This window comes from Drosophila grimshawi, unplaced genomic scaffold (genome assembly GCF_018153295.1).
Source record: "Drosophila grimshawi isolate 15287-2541.00 unplaced genomic scaffold, ASM1815329v1 contig_1377, whole genome shotgun sequence".
NCBI classification, from domain to species: Eukaryota; Metazoa; Arthropoda; class Insecta; order Diptera; family Drosophilidae; genus Drosophila; species Drosophila grimshawi.
Window position 1 is genome coordinate 4,625,537 of NW_025062900.1, and position 21,495 is coordinate 4,647,031.

Here is a 21,495-nt window from a genome sequence, read left to right on the forward strand (position 1 = left end):
AGCTCCCATGTAAAATTATAATATATCAATATAATTCCAATAATAATTACGTTCCATATGTAGCCATAACACTGTCATATCCTTAAGCATCACAAAAGGACACCTTTTTGGTGTTCACAGAAAATCACAAAATTAGATTTTTAAGATTGGGAAACAAAATTTGTCAAAAGATATGAGACAACATCACAAAACTCGTATTTTCTCGTGAAAAAATCAAGGACTATCAGGATATCTTTTAGAGTACTGTTACTCCTTGGCATGCCAATTCTAATAAGGCAATAAAAAGGACGAAAGTTCTTCAAAAACGCTGAGATAAAGACTTCTTTAAAAAAGGAAATTGTTTGTAAATTGGTCATATCCCTGCAGATCCTGTGTCAAACACTTTTTTTTGTTGACAAGGGCTACCAGCTGACGAAAGGACAACCAAATGAACCTTGTAGTTTCCCAGAAAACCAGGAGTTCGTGATTTTGAGCCTTTCTTTTGATGTCCCAAAAGTATGCCACGACATTTTTAAATTGCTTGAAAGCAACCCAATTGAACATAATTAACAACTATTAATATTTCTTTCAATTAAGACAGACATCCAAGTCCTTCAACATAACCTTTAAGATTTGAAAAAAAAGAAGAAAACCAATTCGCCTTATTCTTCAGGGCCATTGTGTCATTTTGTGGTTATTATCAGACGAAGAAGAAGAAGCAGCAGACGCTGAGAATTTTCAATGGGCGGCTGCAATTTATAGTCCGCAATTTCGCAATGACTTATTGAGGGCGATTAGACAAGGACGTGAAAGGACTGTCGTCAGGCGGCCGTTGCGAGACCTTGCTCTGATGGAGGTAAAGTTCTCGGCGACTACTGATTAATTTGTAGGTGTCAATTGGCCAAGGTCTAAGTGAATTGTTATTGATGGTCGTAAATCAGAAAATGTTTTCCAAATTGTTAAAATGGTGAATTGAAAAACGTTTGGCAACAACACTAACAATTAAAGTGTTGCTTGATTTAATTTGTCAGGCAAATGGTTGAAAATGCCTGTTGACTGTTTGCAAACACCAAAGAAGGAGTTGCCTTGGCCGCAACATAGAATACCAATTGGAAAAGGAGTCCTTCTGTGTATGTGTTTTCTGGCCCGCAGCAGCAGCAGACAGCAACCGCAAATGCTGTCGATGTCCTGGGCCGTTTGCTCGGTTGCCCGTTGGGCAAGGACTTTTGCCTTTGCTTTTGATCAACTCCTCGAGGCTTGCTTAAAAACGCATTAGACCCAAAGCAGCACTGACCGCAAGGGAAAATCCAATGGCCACAAACCGAACACCACACATATTGAAGAACATGGCTCACTCTCATCTCTCTCTCACTCCATCTGCATTTTAAGAATGCCTTTTGCAGCCTTTAAGCTAAGTGCTCTTAAAATTGTTATTTATCAGAGCGATAACCCCTTTGCCATTGCCTAGCCAACCTTCTGCGCATCCTCGAATGTCAATTAATAAACATTCCAAATTACAATTCGTTGCGTTTACTTTTGTGGTTTTGGCTTATTGCATAATATTTCTAATTAAACATTGTGTTCAACAAACTAAATAACAACAAAGAGTTTTTATTTTTTTTTCATTTTTTTTTATACTTAATTTAAAAAGGCTTATAAATGCAAATCAGTTTGACCCACTTAGTGGGCGTGGTATGTGTGGGTGAGTGTGGGATATGGTTTTCTATTTTAATTAAACCGCAGTCTATTTTGAAATGCAGCCCATTAAATTTACTCACTCTTTTGTTCACTCACTCATTCATTTATCTATTCATAAATAAACTCAAATGCTTTAATTAGTTCAATCAATGTGTGAGCGTCATAAGAGGCTGTCTGGTCGGTGTGGGCGTGGTCAGTTTTCTTGGCAGCTAATTAGCGACAGTTTTTACTGTTGTTGTTTGCATACAAAACGTGGGAAGAACTGGCAAAACTTGTTGACAACAAGATGTGTGTGAGTGAATGAGTGAATGGTTGAATGAGTGTGTGAATATTGCGTGTTGGCGTTTTGCCATTCATAAGCATTTTTATTTAATCGGATAATAACTACAACTTGTTTTCACGATCTTAATTGAGGTTTATAGAGCGGAACCAGACAAGACTGGGTGTTATTAATACCTGTTAATATGACAACTGAATGGATTTGCTTGTCTCGAAAACTTCAACTCTTGTTGGGCTACTGTGTTTGGGTTTCTCTTGTTAACATGCACTTGACACAATTGAAATTAAATTTTATTCAAGATTAGCCTTTGTTCATCTCTATATTAATTTCGGCTCTAAACTGTGCCATCCTTATAGTATTTACTCTGTTTTTTTGTTGTTCAAAACTTTCTCTTTTGGCCAATGATGGGTAATTAGTCACTTAATCAATCAAGCGGCTTAACTCGACTGGTTTGGCTTGTGGTCTTCATAGTGAGTTGAGGGTACGTTTCAGAATGCATGCAATTCACGCAATTAGCGTGGACACAAACCACAGACACACAGCATCAGCAGCATGAGCAGCAGCAGCAGCTCAGCAACACTGACTGCAGTTTAGTTCTGCGTTGTGGTTCTAGCTTTAGCTAACTACTAATTACCATGTGCGATGTTCTTGTGGCTTTGTATTTGAATTAATTACGCATTTGATGGTTGACCTCAGCAGTTGTTGTTGTTGTTGCTGGCGTTGTTATTGCTGTTTCAGTTGCTCAGTTGCTGGACTGCAATTGACGGGACAATATTTCAGGTTTTGGCTTTTATTTGGCTTTTGATTAGCTCTAATAGCCTAACACGCTAATGGCCCAAAATGGGCGTAGTGCAGCATTTAACTGCCACTTGTTGCAACAACAACAACAACAACAGACAATAAGAGGCGACAACGTTTTTGGTCACACATAAATTTCTATTCTAATTACTTGCGCTCTGAGTCAGCAGGTCAACACGGAAAACGTCAGCAGCAGCTTCACTTAATTTATGTGCTTGACAAAAGTACAAATGGAGCTATATATATGTAAGTCTATATATATGTGATTTTACACATATACACACACACATATATATATATATATATTTGTTTAATGTTTTCGTTGTTTAGGGACTCATTGAAATGGCTCTCTGGCAATTTGTACAGCATTTTAACAAATGTGTCGGCATTTGTTGAGTTGAGAGCTCGTTGCAAGCATCACACACAAGTGAAAAGTTGCAAGAGGCGGGCTAATGGGTTGCAGCAATGTCAGTGGTCATGTCTGGTCACTTCATTATGCAGCCATGTATTTATTTATTTGTTCGCCCAGCCATGCTAATCAGACGTTACCCAACGTTGGCCACTGAGGTCAACTGAAATGACACACCCCCGCCCCCCACTTCCCCCGCCCACTTGACCCCTTTTGAAAACTGTAATGAATAATGCGAGCAAAAAGACAAGTTGACTGTTAGCTAGCTGCACTTGCCATATTTATAAATAGACAAGCACACAATTGAAAACCGAGTTCATGTTAGTTGTAATAATGTCAAAGGCAATTTGTCAAAAAAGGGCTGGCAAAGTTTGAGAAAATTGGAGAAAAGAGTCAATCAGAGACAGTTAGAGACTGCAACTGATTAACTGGGTAAATTACGTTTAAGCCAACTAGATTCATTTTGCTTTCAGTTGAAATTGCCGCCTATAAGCATGCATATAATTAAAGCTATATTCAACTGGGTACTCACAATTAACATTTAATGTGGTTGTAGCCTCCAGACGTTTGCCCTCGTTCATGGCCCGATTTCGCACCACACACTTGTATTTGGCGCCATCGTCCTCGCGACGTGGTGTTATCGACAGTGTCGCATTTGTCGGTTGATCCTTGGTGCCGCCGCGCAACACGCTCGCAGGCAGTGGCGAATTGGAGCCCTCGCGGTACCAGCTGCAAGAGATGTTGAAAGAGTTGCAGATAGATCAATACATACAATCATTTCTAATTTACGAAGTTTACCCTTTGAGCTATCGATTTTTAAAGTAACTAGCAATTTTTAAAAAAGAGCAAAGGAGATGCGCTTCTAATTAATTTGCATCTGCTCTGTATTGATTTAGTACTCAATAATGCGCCAAATTGGAACAGGCTTGTATATAAAAACATATTTTATTCTAATAGTGAATAGATGTCAGCTAAAATAGTTTGTAAATTAACAGATAAATATCTGCAAGCCTGAATAAAATATTCGCTCAACAGACATCTTATGTATACTATGTATTACTCTAAATTTACGAGCGAAAAGCTCTTGATTTATTATTGAATAGTTTTTATACGAAATGTAATCAAAGTTATAAATATTTATAGATGCAGACAACAATCTGTGCCACACTCAACAACCTTCGTTGTCCCAAAATTGTTTGCCTCTAACTGAGAACTAACTAAAATGAAGTTTAAAATTAGATTATCTGCACATTGAAGATAACCCAAGCATTATATCCACACATATATATATAGTAAAATTGTCTTCTACTCACGTTATTGTGGGATCTGGTGAGCCGCCAATGCTGCTGCATGTCAGCTCCATGGGCTTATCCTCGGTGGCGACGGCAATGCTGCCCGGGGAGATGACCGGCGGATGCGGGGGCGTTAAGACGGTTAGATTATGGAACTCCTGATGGACATCGGCACCGGTGCCCTTGGCCTTGATGCGGCACTCGAAGCGTCCATTGTCGCGATTGTAGGACACATTCTTGATTTGCAGATCGTAAATACCGCGTTCCGGATGAAAGTCGAGTCTGTAACGAACACAAAATGGGTAAAATTAAAGAAAATGTTGAATACATTTTATACATTTTAAATGGCGGCGACATTTTTATTTTAAATTTTATTGGCTTTTTATTCACAGCAATTTAATTTCGAAATTCAATTTATTTTATTTAAAAACTTTGCCTATGCGAAACGGGTGATGTGGCAACAACCCCCTACCACCCCTCGAGAGCCCCAACACTAATTGTGCTAATATTGAATTTGCTGTCGATGTCCTGCTGCGGGCCCTGACTACTGCCGAGTCCCCGCAGGTGGTTCAACTTTAAACGATTCGCAAAATAAATAAATAAGAAATGTTAATATTTGAGCAGAGTGTGCGAAAGAAAGCGAGAGAGCAGAGGGGAGTGCGAGAGAGAGGGAGGGCGGGGGCGTGTGACAGCAACATAAATAAAATCAACGTTCAATAAATGTTTGCATATTTTCCTAGACGATGACTTCGATTGACGATAACGATGACAACAGCGTCATAGAGACGGGAAGAGGGTGATGTGGCAGGTAAGGAGGGGGGCGGTATGAATTGCCAGACGTTAGCAACCGATTGGCAAACAAAATGTCAACAATATTTGTTGTAGCTGTTGCTGTTGTTGAGCTTTGAAGTGTTTTCATCCATTTCACTTCTTTTTTTTTTTTGGCAAATTTAATTGCCAAGGCAGAAATTAAAGGCGTCATTTTAATTGTAAATTTTGGCAAGTTGCCTTAATTGGATTTCTATATTTGACTAGCGCTTGAAATGTTAAATGCATTTAGCACAAGATAATCAATACAAAATCCATCAAATTGCCAACGCCTAAAAGTGTGCAAATAAATCGCAATGTTGTCTCAGTTTCTCATTAGATAAACTGCTCGAACTTTACTGTGAGCACAATCAAGTGGAATTTTTATTTAAGAACCTACTTGAAGACTTTTACTAAGGATATTATTGCTTAGCCATGAAATAGATTAATACTTGTTTAGTACTAGAAACTAATTTATTTTTGAATATATATATTTTTTATATGAATGAATGTATCCAGCTAGGCAGCTTACTGGATAGTTTTTCCAAGTTTATTTTCAAGCTACTTAACTATTTTTGGGTTATATTTCTATTTTCGTTTTTTGTGACATTTCTTTACAACTTTGCACCACATTAATTATTTGACTGGTTGTCCTAGACAACGACTGCTGAAAATTGATGCGCGACGCTGTCCACTTGGCTGGTCAATAAATGGATCGATGGATGATACAGCGACTGCTACGACAACAGTTTATTGAATTGTCAATCAAGACAAAATATTCCCTTTCCCCTCACTCCCTACCCTTACTGCCAACCTTTGCTAACTGAAAGTTCATTTGTCAAATGGCAACGAAGTGGAGAACGCTGCAATGCGATGCGAAGGCGTCATCACAGTCCGGTTTCGAGTGGACACTTGTGATATGAACGAACTTTGAGCTCATCTTATTTTAGACATTCAGCGTCTAGACGCATTTTATGGCTTTAATTGACAATACACTCACTTTGCCAACAGGCCAGGCCAAAAAAAGCGCAAAGCCACACAGCTGTCTATATTCCACACTTTGCTCGCGTACTTTGCTAATTGCTGCGAACCGCAAAGACACAACACAAAAAATACACACAAAAACCAACCAGTTTAATTTGCCAGACACGAACGCGTTGACCGTTATACTACAGTAAAACCACAGCGCAGGACATGGCTGCCAGCTTCAAGCACTTGGCTAAACCAGAAAAAAAGAAGAATTTTCATATACAGCGAAAATTTCTAAGCAAAGCATTTGAAAAAAGTAACGCAGACACCACGTTGTTGACAAAAAAAATATATATATATGTATATATATAGCATAACATGTACTTATAAAAAAAAATGATTGTTGTCAGGCAAATTGAGTCAATTCTCTGCAGGCGCTTTCTCGCTCGGTTGTCCTTCGTCGTCTAGTTCATTTTACTTTTATATTTTCTGCGCTGTATTATTATTTTTCTATTTGTCGCTGCGTCTCCAGTGGCCGTCGCAGCTGCTCATTTGCAGCCTGAGCTTGGGGACAGCCGACAGCGGACAGTGCACACAAAATATAAGGATATCAAAATGAAATAAAAATAATAAAAAAAACGGTGCAAATTATAAAAATTGCTGGCAAAGCGCAGCTCTCAACTCATCGCCAACCATTGGGGAAAAGGAGATGCTTTCAACGAATGCAGGCAGGCAGGCAGCAAGCGTTTCGCTTCAAGCATTTGCACCAACTCCAACAACAACAACAACAACAGTGGCAACTACAAAAGTGGAGCAAGCGCGTGTCGCACGTCCTTGAGCGCTTAAAAGGCTCCTGCGGGATTTGTAGTACACCGTTTCTATTTTTTTTTTTTCTTTTTTTCGCCCCTGCTGCCTGCAATATTCAAGTATGCCATTGCCGGAAGGCAACACTCTGTCTGCGAATTGTTTTGCTCTGCATTTCGGTTTCCAATTCGTTAAAGGCATTCCAATGCAGATTCTCTTTATCAATCTCTGCATCCCCAATCTCCAATGCCCGCTCTTGCTCATTTGGCCGACGTAAACGTTAAACGGCCATTGCCGCCGCATCCAATTATTTGGCAATGGGACATTCCGGCACATGTTTGGCTTTTAAATTTCAACGCCATTTCAATGTATGTGTGTGTTTACATACATTTTGGCAGCATACTAAATGGCTAATTCCCAGATATGAAAACACCAACATATCGACAAACTTAAGAGATTTTTAAAAATAAGCTGAACTAAAGCACTGCAGACAGTTCACTTATGTTAAAACATATATCATCTAACTCATATAACTAAACGCGAGGCTTTTCATATAAATTGTGAAATAATTCTAAACATATTACAATCGTTGAATTCAATTTTAAATAATTAAAAATATGTTTCCAAATAAGGAAAACTAAAATCTGTACAAGCGCTACAAATGTAAACATAAATCATTGATATTTACAGGCAAATCAATTTGATTTGATTTCTAGCATTTCGCTGGGTGTTTTTAGGGAGATTTGTTGGGTTTTGTTTAGAATCACCAATTGGCAGCATGACTTGCATTCCAAAAGGCTGAACGAAATATTCGTGTCTGCGTCTGCCTCGTTAAATGAAATGTTTAACGATATATTAGCTGCAGGCTTCAGTCTCCACTCTGGTCTGCTCTGTTCTGCTGTGTTCTGGTGCTGTTCAGGTCTCTAGTTTGTGGTGCCTTTGGGTCTGTGGTTTGTTATGGCATTTTGTTTGTGGCGGCATTTCGATGACCCCAAAAAATCGCAGCGGCCAAAAATGAGCAGTAATTTCACTTTTGCAGCGACAGCGATGGCCGCAGATGTAGATACAGATAGAGATACATGGATATAAATATAGATTTAGCGGCATATGGGGAATGCTTTTGTTGTGGCTGCTCTGCTTGCTGCTACTTGTTAGCTTTCGACGCAAATTGCAGTTAAAAAAAAGTATTTTACAATTTGCCTGGGAACTGCACACTGTGCCTTGCCACAATACGATCCTTTGCTTGCGCTCACTTTGTTTTTGTATTTTTATATTTGGCATGCTTTGTATTTCTATTTGCTGTTTTGTGTTTTGTGTTGATTTGCTTTTATTGCACACAAACACACACACACACACACACACAATCAGTGGTACATGTGTGAATATTTGGCTGTTGGGCATTTCATTTGGCTGGCGATGCATTTTGTGGCCTCGACTGGGCACTTAAAATTTATGCGTTGGCACATAAAGAAGCAAGAAACAGTGGCAGATGTAGCAGTCAACAGTCGACAGTCGACAGCCAACAAGCAGGAAAAACAACGGCAAACGAGTCAAACCGAGCGAAACATTAAAAACAGGCTGAACAGGCCGAGCAGGCGACGCCGGAAGCGGAAATCGTGGCACGAAGCAAATAAAAATACAATTGCAAATGGCGAGCGAGCGGACGGGTAATCAAAATGAAACATAAACAAACACAGGCATATGAGATGTGTATGTGCGAATATGTGTGTGTGTGTGTGTGTATTTACCTCATAATTGTGTAAATGTTTAACACGCTTCGGCATTGGCAATATGGCTTAAGGATTAAGGCACGACCAAACAGCGAATGCGAACTGGTTTAAATTGCCAAGAACTTGATTTTAATTAAGTTGCCAGTCATTCAGTCAGTCACATGCATAAATTGCATTAAATCCACAAACATTCACACACACACACACGCACACACCTAGCAAAAATGTGTATGTGCGAGATTTAATTAACTTGGTATAACTGCAAACAGGAACAGGAGCTGCCAATAGCCATTTTCCCCAACCGCATTTCATTGCTGTAGTTTCTGCTTATCATCATCAGGATTTCATATAAGTCTCTTGGAATGGGAGGGGAGAACGGGGGGGAGTGGCATTTACTCACCTATAGCCGGAACTCAACTGCACTTCGCCAATGGCAACGTTGTCGAATTGCGCAGGATTCGATATGGAGCGCGTCCAAAAGAACGAGAAATCATTCGATTCGTATTTCTCGGTGAAGCGACACTTCAACACCAGATCCGCATTTTCACGCGTATCGATGGACTCGTCACCCAGGACCATCACCAGGGAGCAGCTGCTTATCAGCGTTGTTAGCACAACTGTAATTATATAGAAATGAGAAAATAACATTAAGCACACATATCAAATTATATTTATACAATTATAAAGTCCAAGTTCTTTTCGGTTTTATCCACAAGTTTCTATTATTTTCAAAGTTTATAATTTACTTTAATTAAAACTTGTAAGTTTCAGTTCTATATAAAACTAATTATAGAACTAAAACTTTATATTAACCTAGTTATAGTTCTAGCGCCACCTTAAAAAAATATATATTCTTAGGATTTTCTTAGTTTTACTCATAATTTTTTATTATTTTGAGTGATTTCGTTTCATTTAGACCTTAACCTCTCCCTAAGCATTTCTATTTTAATGTTTTTATGATTTGAAAATAATTTTATCAGCGGAAAGCAAACTGTGCCACATAAAATGTAAAGCGTTGTTTTCGTAAAATTACTTTTCACTTAAATATTGCCCGCTAAATTTATTATGCATATATGAAACTTTTGATGAGATTGACAACTTTTCAATTTTACCAAACATAAGAGGCTTTCCCCAACACACACATGCACACACACACACACACAGTCCACACCTGCACACCAGTAGGCTGCTCATTATTATTGTTATTACCGTTGTTGTTGAAGGAACCACAATATTTATTTAATTTTTAATAAACCATTATAGCTAAGCCTCAAACGCAGTCGCTCAAGTTGTCAATATGCCCGTCAAGGTAAATAAATAAATAAATAAGGAAAATAAAATAAACAATTTTCGGTGCAACTTTCTTGTTGTTGTTGTTGTTGTTTTTTATGTTTGCTGGTGTGACGGCTAAGCACCACCCATAACAAAAACCGTTGTCCTTTGCATTAAAAAAAGAAAAGAAAAAAGAAAAGGAAAAAGGAAAGAAAAAACGAAGAAAAACGAGAAATCAAACGACAAACTTCCCAAGTCCTTAGAACTTGAGACATAGGTGCGTGCGTAGCTCTATCCCTCTCTCTCTCTCTCTCTCTCCTTTTCTCTATCTCTGTCAAGTCAAGTCCTTTTCTTTTTGTTGGGGCATTACTTTTACTTTGGTGCGTAAATTTCGAGTAGAATTTATGGCCGCTTTATATTTGGCATCAAATATGCATGAGGCAGCGTTTAAGCCTCAGACAGTTTCCCAATTTGAAGCCAGTGGCAGTGTGGCAATAAATTTGTGCATTTGCTGTCGCTGCCATGTGCTAAATTTCAAGATTATTTCAATTGGGTGGCGACGACGAACCTAGAGAGCGGGTCGGGTAACAATTCTAGCAGTCATCGTATACTTCTTCTCGGGTTATGTGCGTTTCTCCAACACCCTTTTTGCATTTGCCCATTAGGGCCAATAATCGTTAAAATCCACAAAAGTTATGCAGTCATGAAAATCGCATTAAAATTAATTTGACAGTCGTCTGGCAAAAGACTTCGACTCGTTGTTGTTGTTGTCTTCTTCTCTCGAAAAGTAAAAGGCCGCAAAAGGTGGCAACTCTGGAACTCAACGTAGAAAACGTTTGGCCGAGCTCCTAAATAAAACGCATCAGTTCTAATTTTTGTGTGGCGCTACAAATTTATGTCAAAAGTTTTGTGTGCCACATAAAATTGTGCACTTTTCTGGCATTTCTGTTGTTGTCGATTTTAATGTTGTTGTTGTTGCTATTGTTGTTGTATGTGTTTGTTGTCCCATTCATTTGTGCTTACTGCCATTAAAGTTACTTTTTGGCGCTGGCCTCGTTGAGCTGCGTTGCGCACTTCTTTTCACATCGTCTGTCAACGCATTTTGTCTGCTCATTTCGCTTGACTGCCTTCTGCACTTCTTATTCTTCTTCACTACTGTCCTCATCCGCATCCTTCCTCCTCCTTTTACTCTGCTAGTGTGGCTGCCTGCCACTCTGCAGCTGTGCTTCTAATTAAAACTTTCAAGTTGACAACCGCCGTCCAGGCGTCCATTCATTCCGTTGCACTTAGGCAAATTGCCAGAAATAGAACGCTTCCGAATTTCGAGAGCTGCGATTCTATTTATTCTTCTTACGTTTTGGCATTCAGCTGATGCTGATGCTGCTGCTTTTCTACTTTTATATTTTACTCGTTTCTTATTGGTCATTATTTAGTGCTCGCTGCTTGGTAACTGATAGTTGACACTCGATTTTTGACACTCTTTGATTTCTACTCGATCCACCACTCGCAAATCACATTTCAACTAAGAATTCGTTGTTAATTACTCGCTGTTTGGCACTCGTTTACATACATACTCGTATACATATAAATATCGACACGCACCACTTCTGCTTCTATCAAATTCTATCCCACTACACTCTTCTTTTTACGTATGTACATAGATAATGCATTTGATTGCTCAGCTGACTGATTACGCATACGCCATGTGTAGCTTACACACGTGCGTGAACAAATATTTACGCCGACACATAGACGCATAGAAGCAACCAATACAGGCACACACACACCCAAAAAGACATACACACACACACACACACACAAAATTCGGTTTGCGCATAAATTTCGCGGCTCAATGCAGTCTGTCATGTAAATATTGGCATATGCAAAAATAAAAGCAAATTCCCTGAATGCTATCAATTTCACATTAATTGACATGTGCATATAAAGCGATACAAAATGTCAGAACACAGGCGTACCCCCCACCACCCGAGGCGCCATCACGCTTCAGGCACAGTGGGTGGGAGTTGGGAGGTGTGGCAGAGGCTGCTTGCCTTGGCCTATCATTAAGAATTCACAGAAAGTCGTCGGCTCGCCAGTTAAGTGCAGTTAATGAGCTGGCAAACGGTTAAAAGACCAGCCAGCCAGCCAGCCAGCCAACCAGGCTGTCAGGCTTGCAGCAACTAATTAAATTATCATTACGCATTACGCATCTGAATGGAAGACGGAGAAAAATGTCTTATAATTGCTCGGCGGGAAATTAAAAATAATTAAATGCAAACAGGACGACAGATATGCTGACAAATGGTGCCCCGTTGCAGGATGCGCAAGTGAAAAATTCAATTTCCGGTGTACAAATTTTTCAAAGAAAAAAAATAAAAATTTAATAATAGTCCCCATAGCTGAACTCTAATGAAACGAACGAAAATAAAAAGGATATTCCCCTTTGTACATAATAAACAAGTAGGGAGCAGGAGCCAAGCTGCAAGTCAACTGGATGATATCCGCATTTAGCTTCTTATGAGTTTACATAAGAATTTCATTCAATTTTTCCTTTTATTATTTTAAATACGGCGCAATAGGAAGTTTGTGCAGAAAATAAATGCCTTAAGAAGCTGTACAGAAAAATAATAAATAATTGTGCTTATGAAAAGTGAATGTTTTTATTATTATTTATTTGTATTTTTCAAAATTCCTCTGGCAGTAAGAAAACCAATCAAAAGATAGCAAGACTTTTCAGCAACTGCAATTGATATTGTACAGTCAAGGAAACAACTTGAATTTAATTAATATATAGTTCAAACTCTTGTTTCGCTTCAGACGTGCGAGTGTTGGTCTAATATCAACAAATCCTATATACATATATCATTCCGCTTGAAACTAATGAACACATTGTGGGCAACAAAAAAAAAACACACACACACACACAGCGGGGAGGGGGGAAAGCTGCCAGTTTTCTATGGAAATATTGTGGAAAAGTCGGTCAACTTAAAGAGACGGACATTGTCTAGCAGCAGTGAGCAATGAGCAATGAGCAATGAACAGCTTTGAGCCACAGCCAGAGTCGAGATTCTTCTTGCGTTCGTTCACACGTCTTCTATTGTTGGCATAGTTTGACACTGCTCAAATGCAATTATTACGTGAGAATTATATTAAAATGGAAACAATGGCACGCATGGCGTCCGTTAGTGCGAAGGGGCGGGAATTGGCTAACCAAATTGCAGCTGCCAGCCAGCAGCAGGAGTTCTCTCTCTCTCTCGCCCCCTCCCTTCTCTCTCACTCAAGCTGTGCGATGACTGCAGCAATATGTGTGTGAGTGAGCGTGTGTGTGTGGGAGTGTATTTGTGGCTACACTCTGAAAAATAAGTGTTGCCTATTGTTTTACTCATAAGAAATTATGACAACAAAATTACTTAAAAGTTGTTTCGATTTTTTTAATTACTATATTTAAGAAAAATATATCTGCTAGGTAAAAAGCAAAAAAAAACAATTTGAGTTTAACTATTCTTTAAAATTTACAATATTGTAAAAGCACTTTGGTCGATTATCAGTAATAGTTTTCTGCATTGAAGACCATCTAATTTTTGTGAGTGTATACAGCAGGGAAAGAGCAGAAGGCAACACGACACGCAATTGGGAGTGAGAACCTAAGCTCAGACGAGGTGGTCTAGCTACAGGCACACACGCACACACACACACACACACATACCACATGCACACTCGCTCACTCGCACAACAACAGAGGCAGAGTCGAGTGAATTTGCTCTTGTTAATTGCATGTTCTGCATATCACTTATAAATGCACCTACACACACTCCCACACGCACGCACACACACACACACACACACATGCTAAGGCAACGTTTTACACTTGCAATTTTCTACACACCCAGCACACACACACATTCACTCGAACTGGCAATCTCTGGTAAAAGTTTTTACCATAATTGGATTTTCAAAGTTAATTACCAGCATTGAATTTGGCCGTAAAACGTAAGAACACACCAAACAGTTATTTGATGTGTGTTCGTATGTGTGTGTGTGTGTGTGTGTGTATTTGAGCTCAGCTCGATTACAATGTAATTTGGCATAGATTCTTGCCTTTACTGGTCAAGTCTTGTGCATTCATTGTCTTTGATCTATGCGAACGAACCCAATTTGAGTCCTTAAAATGGACGCTTGATTGTCTGCTTGTCAGCCTGTCCCTCTGTCCATCCGTCTGGTTGAGTGAGTGTGCAGAAAGAGTTTTCCTTGGCATAAGGATTTATCGTTATCCTTCAGCAACCAGACCGAACTCTTTGCTGGACTGTTAAAGATTAAATATTAAATACCCTTGCCTATAGCCTTTAGCTACGAAAATATTTGCAAATATGTTAAATATTTAGAAATTATGATTATTTGAAAATATGTTTCTTGTATTTATTTAATATATTATTTAAATTTATTTTGAGCTATAAAAATGATTTATAATTATTTACAAGAAATGCTGACAATCATTAATTTGAAATCGTTTGTGCTCACTTTAAGCAAGGCAAGTTTCAACAAGATGGCTTATAAAGTCTCCATTACACATTTGGCATTAGAAGATGCCAGATAATACCCTTAACAAATAGGAGCCACAGAATGTGGCACAAATGGCACATGCAAAATGGGATTATGTCTTATTATTTAGCCAGCGGCAACAAATCTTTAAGCTATAGCTACCCCTTCCGCAACCCCCTTTTACGACCCCTCACTTCACTTTACTTGCTCCTAGCTTTTCGCAGTGTTTGCCTGCCTGGCTGGCAATGCACCAAAAACTTTGTATCCAGCTCTAATTCAAATCTGTGCTTTGTGCTCGTATTTGGGTGTCTTTAATGTCTTTATATATGCATGAAATGGAAGCCAAATTGCAACTGCTTTTCGGCCAGGACAGGAGTAAGTTGAGTCGACTCGACTCGATAAAAAACTGCGCTGCAATGGCGCTCACATAAAATGCAACATAATTTTCTTATGACTCACACAGACACACCGACAACAATACGAAAGGTAAGCGTGACGAGAGAGGGGGAGGAAGGGAGCAGCATGGTAGGTGCTGCTTATTGGGGGTGTGTATTACAATGAATGTTATCTGTTTAAGCTGCGCCCGTTTATCCTTTGCAAACAGCAGCAGGCGTTGCAGTTGCAAAGGCGGAGCTGCCGCTGTCTGTCGAGGCAGCAAAAGTCAACGAAACGGAAGAAGATTGCAATTTAAAGGCAAAGCGAATACACACTGACTAAAGGGAGGACATTCGGCGGAGGGGGGCGGGTGGGGTTCTTGGGAGTAGGGAGAGAATCTTAGGGTGCAGCAGCAAACGGGTTTTTTGCTCTTTCGGGTGTCTGAGTGTCTGCAGCAGAAGTAGCAGCAAAAATATTGATGGCCATGTTGTAAGTTCGCTCTGCCAAACAAAAAGCAAAAACGAAAAAGTCGAAAAGCTGTGCACCAAAAGGTGTAAGACAAGATAAGAGAAGGACAAGTACGGGAGAGAGAGGGAGAAAGTAGTCCAGAAGGTAGCAGAAGAGACAGCAACTGGCAACGTTTAAAACAAGATGCATTTTAACCCATTAGGTGTCACTGTCACAGAGACAGAGCTGCAAGCGAGAGAGACATTAACTCAGGAAGACAAATTTATGTAATAAATATGAGATATAATCAAATGTGAAACGAGTACTTTTAGCAGCATAAGCTTCTTGGAAACTAAAATTGGATTTTATTTAATTATTGTATATTAATTTAAAAGCCAAACAGAATGTTTAAGAATGCATTTAAAATCAGCTTCAATTTTGACAACTATCGCATTCAATAAATTGCATGTAGTAAAATTGCCATAAAGTAAAATCGTAATAAGTTGGTTAACTTTCAATTTGAAACAATAGCTTGTGGATTACAAAAATATTTGTTAATACAAGTCAAAACTTGAAAACTTTAATTAATGCGGTTGAACAACAGCCGAAAAAGCAGCAGCTGCTTTTCTACGAAAGGGATCTGAACTTTTAGTCTGATTTTCAGCTGACAACGCCAGAAGTAAAAGAAAAAGAACCAACTAGCAGCAGCTGCTGTTCTCAAATCTCTATCTCTTACTATATATATATACAATATATATATATATTTCGCTCTCTCTCTCTCTGACATTATCAAAACTATTACGAAAGTGTAAACAAAGTAAAGTTTTGCATCTGGGCGCAATTCGCTTGCATTCAATGGGTTAAAAAAGCAGGAGAAATCTCTGGCAGACTGCGAAAGGGCAACAGATCGTTGGTTGCTTGGGTCTGGCATGAATAGCTGACTGGATACCGTTATTTCATTACCACTTTTGCATGACAATGCAGAAAAAACAAGAAGACGTCAGAGGTTGCGGAATAGTATTGGTAGTGGCAGTGGCAGTGGGAGTGGAAGTGGCAGCAGTTGGTGCAGCAGCGATTCTCGTCGAACTGTGCAATAATGTGCATTGCTCTGGAGACCACCAACACATACCCTCACACACACACATGCACACATGCATGTAAGGCACTCTCATATGATGACTCGTGTGTCGTGTCGAGAGTCAAGAGTCGAGTCTTGAAAACTTTTTGTTGTTGTTTTTTTTTTTGTAGCAACATTACAGAGCAGAGCGCTTTTTATGCAGCTCGCCAAAACGGGCCCACATTGCTTTGGCCAAAGTGGAAAAACCGGTTCAAAGTTGCAAGCAAAGATACACACACTCGCACACACACACACACACATATGACTTCAAGCATCCAAAAACCCGCATGCAACTCTTTGACTCCCCCTCAGTCCTCCTCGGCGCTCACTGCTGTTGTTGATAGTGCGAATGTGTGCGGTTAACATGGCTTAAGAAACTTTTGTGGAAGTTTTTTGTATTTTTTTTTGCATTTTCTTATGCTCTTCTGTGCAACAACAGATAAGTTGCAACTTTCAAAACTTGGCCCCAAAATGTTTTTTATTTTCTTTACATTTTACGAATTGTTGTTGTTCTTTCTTCCTTCTTTTTTTTCTGTGTCATGTTTACAAGACGCACAAACTGAAAAACAAAGCCAATGCAATTTTTGTGCATTCTCTGAGAAAAAATAAAAAAAAAGATATGTAAGCAAACACCACTTGTTGAGTGGTGCGCAATATATATATATATATATATATATATATATATATATATATATATATATATATACATATATGTCTATATACTTTGTGCATGTGAACACAGATAGCTCAAATTATCATAACTTAACAACTATTTTATCTTTTTTTCTCACTTTTGTTTGGCAATTTTGAAGTCATTTTCGCATGGGAAGAAAAGTCGTTCGTGAGAAATTTCATGCAGTTAGCATAAATACATTAAGAAATAATATACCCTTTACATGATTTTAGCAAGTATGATGCTTTAACTAATTCACAGAGCTAACAATTGTATTTAGTTTTCAACATTCAATTAACTTTAGAACACGCATCAAATAATGCATGCAAATTTTAGATTTAATATTATTTGGATTCGTCTGCCGCATTTTAAGATTTCAATTCTAAAATCTGTTATATATAATTATATATCCTAATAGAAATTTAGTTTTAGCAGATTCACAGAGGTTACAATTGTGATTCAATTAATTTCAGAGCAAGAATTAAATTAAGCATGCAAATTATATATTAAATATTAATTGCAACTCATTAATATTTTATTAATTTTGGATATCGAAACTGTGCTCAATAACCCAACATATTCTGTTCTATAAATTTTAAAGCCTTTATAGAGCATCTCGCAGGCTCTCGGACTCAATAAATTTCCGTATTTATCGTTTATCCCGACGCGCAGTTGCCCCGGAATTCCAGTTGGTTGCTTGCTGCTGCTGTTGCACATGCATGCTTATGCTTGCAACCGCATCGCTTTGCCGCACCACGTCACCACAGGCACCGCCGTCCCCCCCAAAACGACGCCCAGCAGTCCAAAACTTTAGCACTCAACGGCGAGCCGACAAAAAAGAAATAAAAAAAATGAGCTGAAAACGCAGCAACGTAGCTTTTTCAAAAGCTTTGGCTGTGTTGACTTTTAAACCTCCACCACACCCTCTTCCCGCATGCTCTACAGTTTTTTCTGGTCAGGGACTTGCTCAACTCATATGCCACGCCCACCGCTTTTGAGGCTCTCTCTCCCTCAGCAACAGTGAAAAATTCAATTTCACTTTTGGCACGCAAAAAACTTTTGACTTTTAGCGCTTTTCGCTGGGGCACATCACTTATCATATTCCAATTGGCAGAGACAACCCCCCTCAACTCTACACTTTATCCTTTTGCGCAGGTGGCATATGAAACTTTTGCTGGAACTAAACTTTCGACTTTAAGGGCGACAAACGCGTTGATAAAACTTCATCTATAAAAAATTGTCACTTGACAAAAATTAACCCAAAAAAAAATAGTACTGGTAAAGAGATGGCATGGAGAGGGGCTGGTAGAGGGTGTGGGTATGGGGGCATGGGTGGTCGCTCTTAGAGTTTATTACAATGTTGCCGCTGTGCGCAAAATACCCAGGATGCATGTGTGGCGACAAAATTTACTCAGTGAAAACACCCAAAGGCAATCTGTAAGATACAAAAGTATCTTTGGCCAGCTGCGGCAGCAACGCATTGCTGGCCGTACCAAAAGTAATGACCAAAGCACGAGCAACTCCAACAGCAGCAACAACCAGGAGAGAGAACAAGTTTTGCTGTTGCTTTTTACGCCCGCTGGCCACTTGAGAGGAAATATCTGAGCATTTGAACATTTACGCTTCATCGATTGCCGAGTAGGAAATAGCAGAAGAAGAAATAGAAGTGCTAGAAAACAAAAAAAAGCAGCAGCAACATATATGGCAAGTAAAGTATCTGGCAGTTCTATCTGACACAAGGTAGCAAACTTTGGCTGGCCAAACAAATAAACCAATGAGCCGGAGGGGGGTCCAACCCATGCAGCTCCCAACCCCCCACCACTCTCTGCCCCCGAGTCCACATTCAACTAGCTACTGCTGCTGCTGGCGCAAAACTTTTGTTTGCCCAAGTGCAGCGGGCAAAGCGATAAAAAGCCACAGCACGAAAATGTAGTTGAGCCACTGAAGAGAAGGCAGAAAACTCGTTGGCTTGACCAGGCCAAGTTTACGCGCAGTTACACACACACACGCACAGACTAATACATCCATAGACACACACACACACACACCCATTTGTTGACAGCAGTTGCTAGCAATAATGAGAGTGGAAGGCAATTTTGTCATTAGCAAACTGGCAAGACAGCTGAGCTAAAACTTGTATTAAAAAATAATATTTGAGAGAAAACACTTTTAGTAGTTGCGAAAATATCGATAAGCACTTGAAAAGCTAGATTTATGTTTACAAAACTAATATTTCGTTTCAAAGTGCAACATTTTTGCGCAGACAGCAATTTGACACAAATTAGTATTAGTAATTTTTGATTTGCAATTCCAATTTAATCTGGTTGGCAAGCGGCTAATTAAAATCATGCAACAATAATTTGATTGATAACAAAAAGTGAGGGAAAATGGTAAATGGAATATACAGCGAGAGCAGCAGCAGCGATTTTCCAAAAGGCCACTTCAGCTGGCAATTTTGCAATTTGTTTGAACTAAATAATTTGCAATACTCATCAGAGCGTCATTTGCTGTCACCAACACTCAATATGCGACAGCAAAAACCGCTCCCCACTCGCAGCAAACTTCATTTTTCATATGCTCAATGGGGCATGCTGCTAATTGGCAGCCAAAGTGGATGAGCGAGCGAGAAAACAGTGCTGGGATAAACTGAAGCTCAGCTCAGCCAGAAACCAAGCAAATGAAGCAAACACAGCAGCAAGCAGAAAGCAGAAAGCAGCAAACAAGCAAGCAGAAAGCAGAAAGCTGCAAGCAGCAATAGAAGTCAGTGAAGCTTAATGAACGCCAGCCAGCCAGCGTTGAAGCGAATGTCATTTATAATTTGAAGTAACTGAATTGCTAAAGTCCTTTACGACAAGTTGTAGAACAGCAGTCAGCGATAAATTAAAGTGCAAAGTCCTTGGTAAATAAAGGATTTATTGGTACTTAAATCATATTTACATAACAAGCTGATTGATTCAACTTATAATTCAAATTAATTATGCTCAAAAGCTTAAATAATTTGTTGAATAAATTGCCTTTCAACTAATAACAATAAATGTGCTTGCTGCTCAGCAACTATATAGTTATTTCAAATCATAATGAATCTGTTTTATTTTCACAGAAATTCCCAACTAAGATTATGAATGCCAACAAAAAAAATTTATAAAGTAGCTTATCATATTTTTCCCTATAACACAAAATAAATAAAAAATAAGCGTTGATAATTTACATTTTCGCTCTGCGATAAAATTTCTCTTGTTTTTGATTTTAATTCATCCACGTTGAAAAATGTCAAATCATATTAATGTTAATTTTAACCTTTATATTTAATTCTGTAAAATTATGTGAAAATATTTTTCTGAATTTCCCCCAAAAAAAAAAAAAAAATCAAACAGTAATCGCCTTTTTTGCATAATGTGACAACAATAATAATGTGGGTTATCATAATATTCAAATATGTGCATTTTTGTGCGTCACTTTGCTTTGCACATCTGTTTTACGGGCGCATACGTTTTTGGCCAAAATGTTGTGCAAATAAATTATGAGCATATATATTGTGGATAATTTATGCATGTAACAAAAGAATTCTCTCTTTCGTGTAATTAAAATGTTTTTGCCCCGAATTTCGCAGCTGTGAATATTTACATATATATATATATATATCTTCGTGCATTTTGCCAAATGTAAAAATCAACAACAAAAGCGACAGACACAACAAAAAAAATAAATAATAAATGAAACAGCTTAGAAAACGCATGTCTCACGAATTTCCTTTCTTTCTTTTTTTTTCTTTTTGCTTGCCCTTTTTTTTATTTATTTTTGCGTATGTTACACGAGAGTTTTCACAACGATTTTGCTTTGCATTGTGCTGGGGCTGCCCCCTTGTTCCAGGGGTTTTCCTTTCCCTTCTTTCTTCTGCTCAAGCTTTTCTCTTTATGCCTTGACGGCCACAAAGGACACGAGCAGCGTGTGCTAAGCAGCACAGGAAACAGGAAAAAGGAAAAATCACTGGCAATTTGCATAAGATACAATTGAGTGAGTGTCGTCGGCGTTTTTCTTCATTTTTTTTTTTATATTTTCCTTAGCATTATTTTCCCTTTGTAACCTCGTGTAATGAATTATCATATTTCATGTGGCTTCCACATACACACACCAAATGTTTTGATTCAAATTTGTGACCCATCCAACAAAAAATATAATATATATGTATCCGTATATATATATATGTATATACATATATTTGTGTGTATATGTATTTACGGGGCCCGAATGTGAAAAAAATTGCGTCCAAGCTGCAAAAAATGAGTTACACCAACGAAATGCCGCA

The 21,495-nt window shown here is 38.7% G+C and overlaps 1 protein-coding gene across 1 annotated transcript in view; it reads right to left on the reverse strand.

Annotated features, from left to right (window-relative positions):
* The window catches only part of LOC6562437 (hemicentin-2), a 128,178-nt gene that overhangs the window by 37,609 nt on the left and 69,074 nt on the right, over positions 1 to 21,495 (reverse strand). The window contains exons 3-5 of the mRNA XM_043214726.1: positions 9,167 to 9,383; positions 4,478 to 4,738; positions 3,697 to 3,893 (exon numbers count right to left, since the gene is read on the reverse strand). Coding sequence (XP_043070661.1) covers positions 3,697 to 3,893; positions 4,478 to 4,738; positions 9,167 to 9,383 — 675 coding nt within the window. The remainder of the gene's footprint in view (positions 1 to 3,696; positions 3,894 to 4,477; positions 4,739 to 9,166; positions 9,384 to 21,495) is intronic.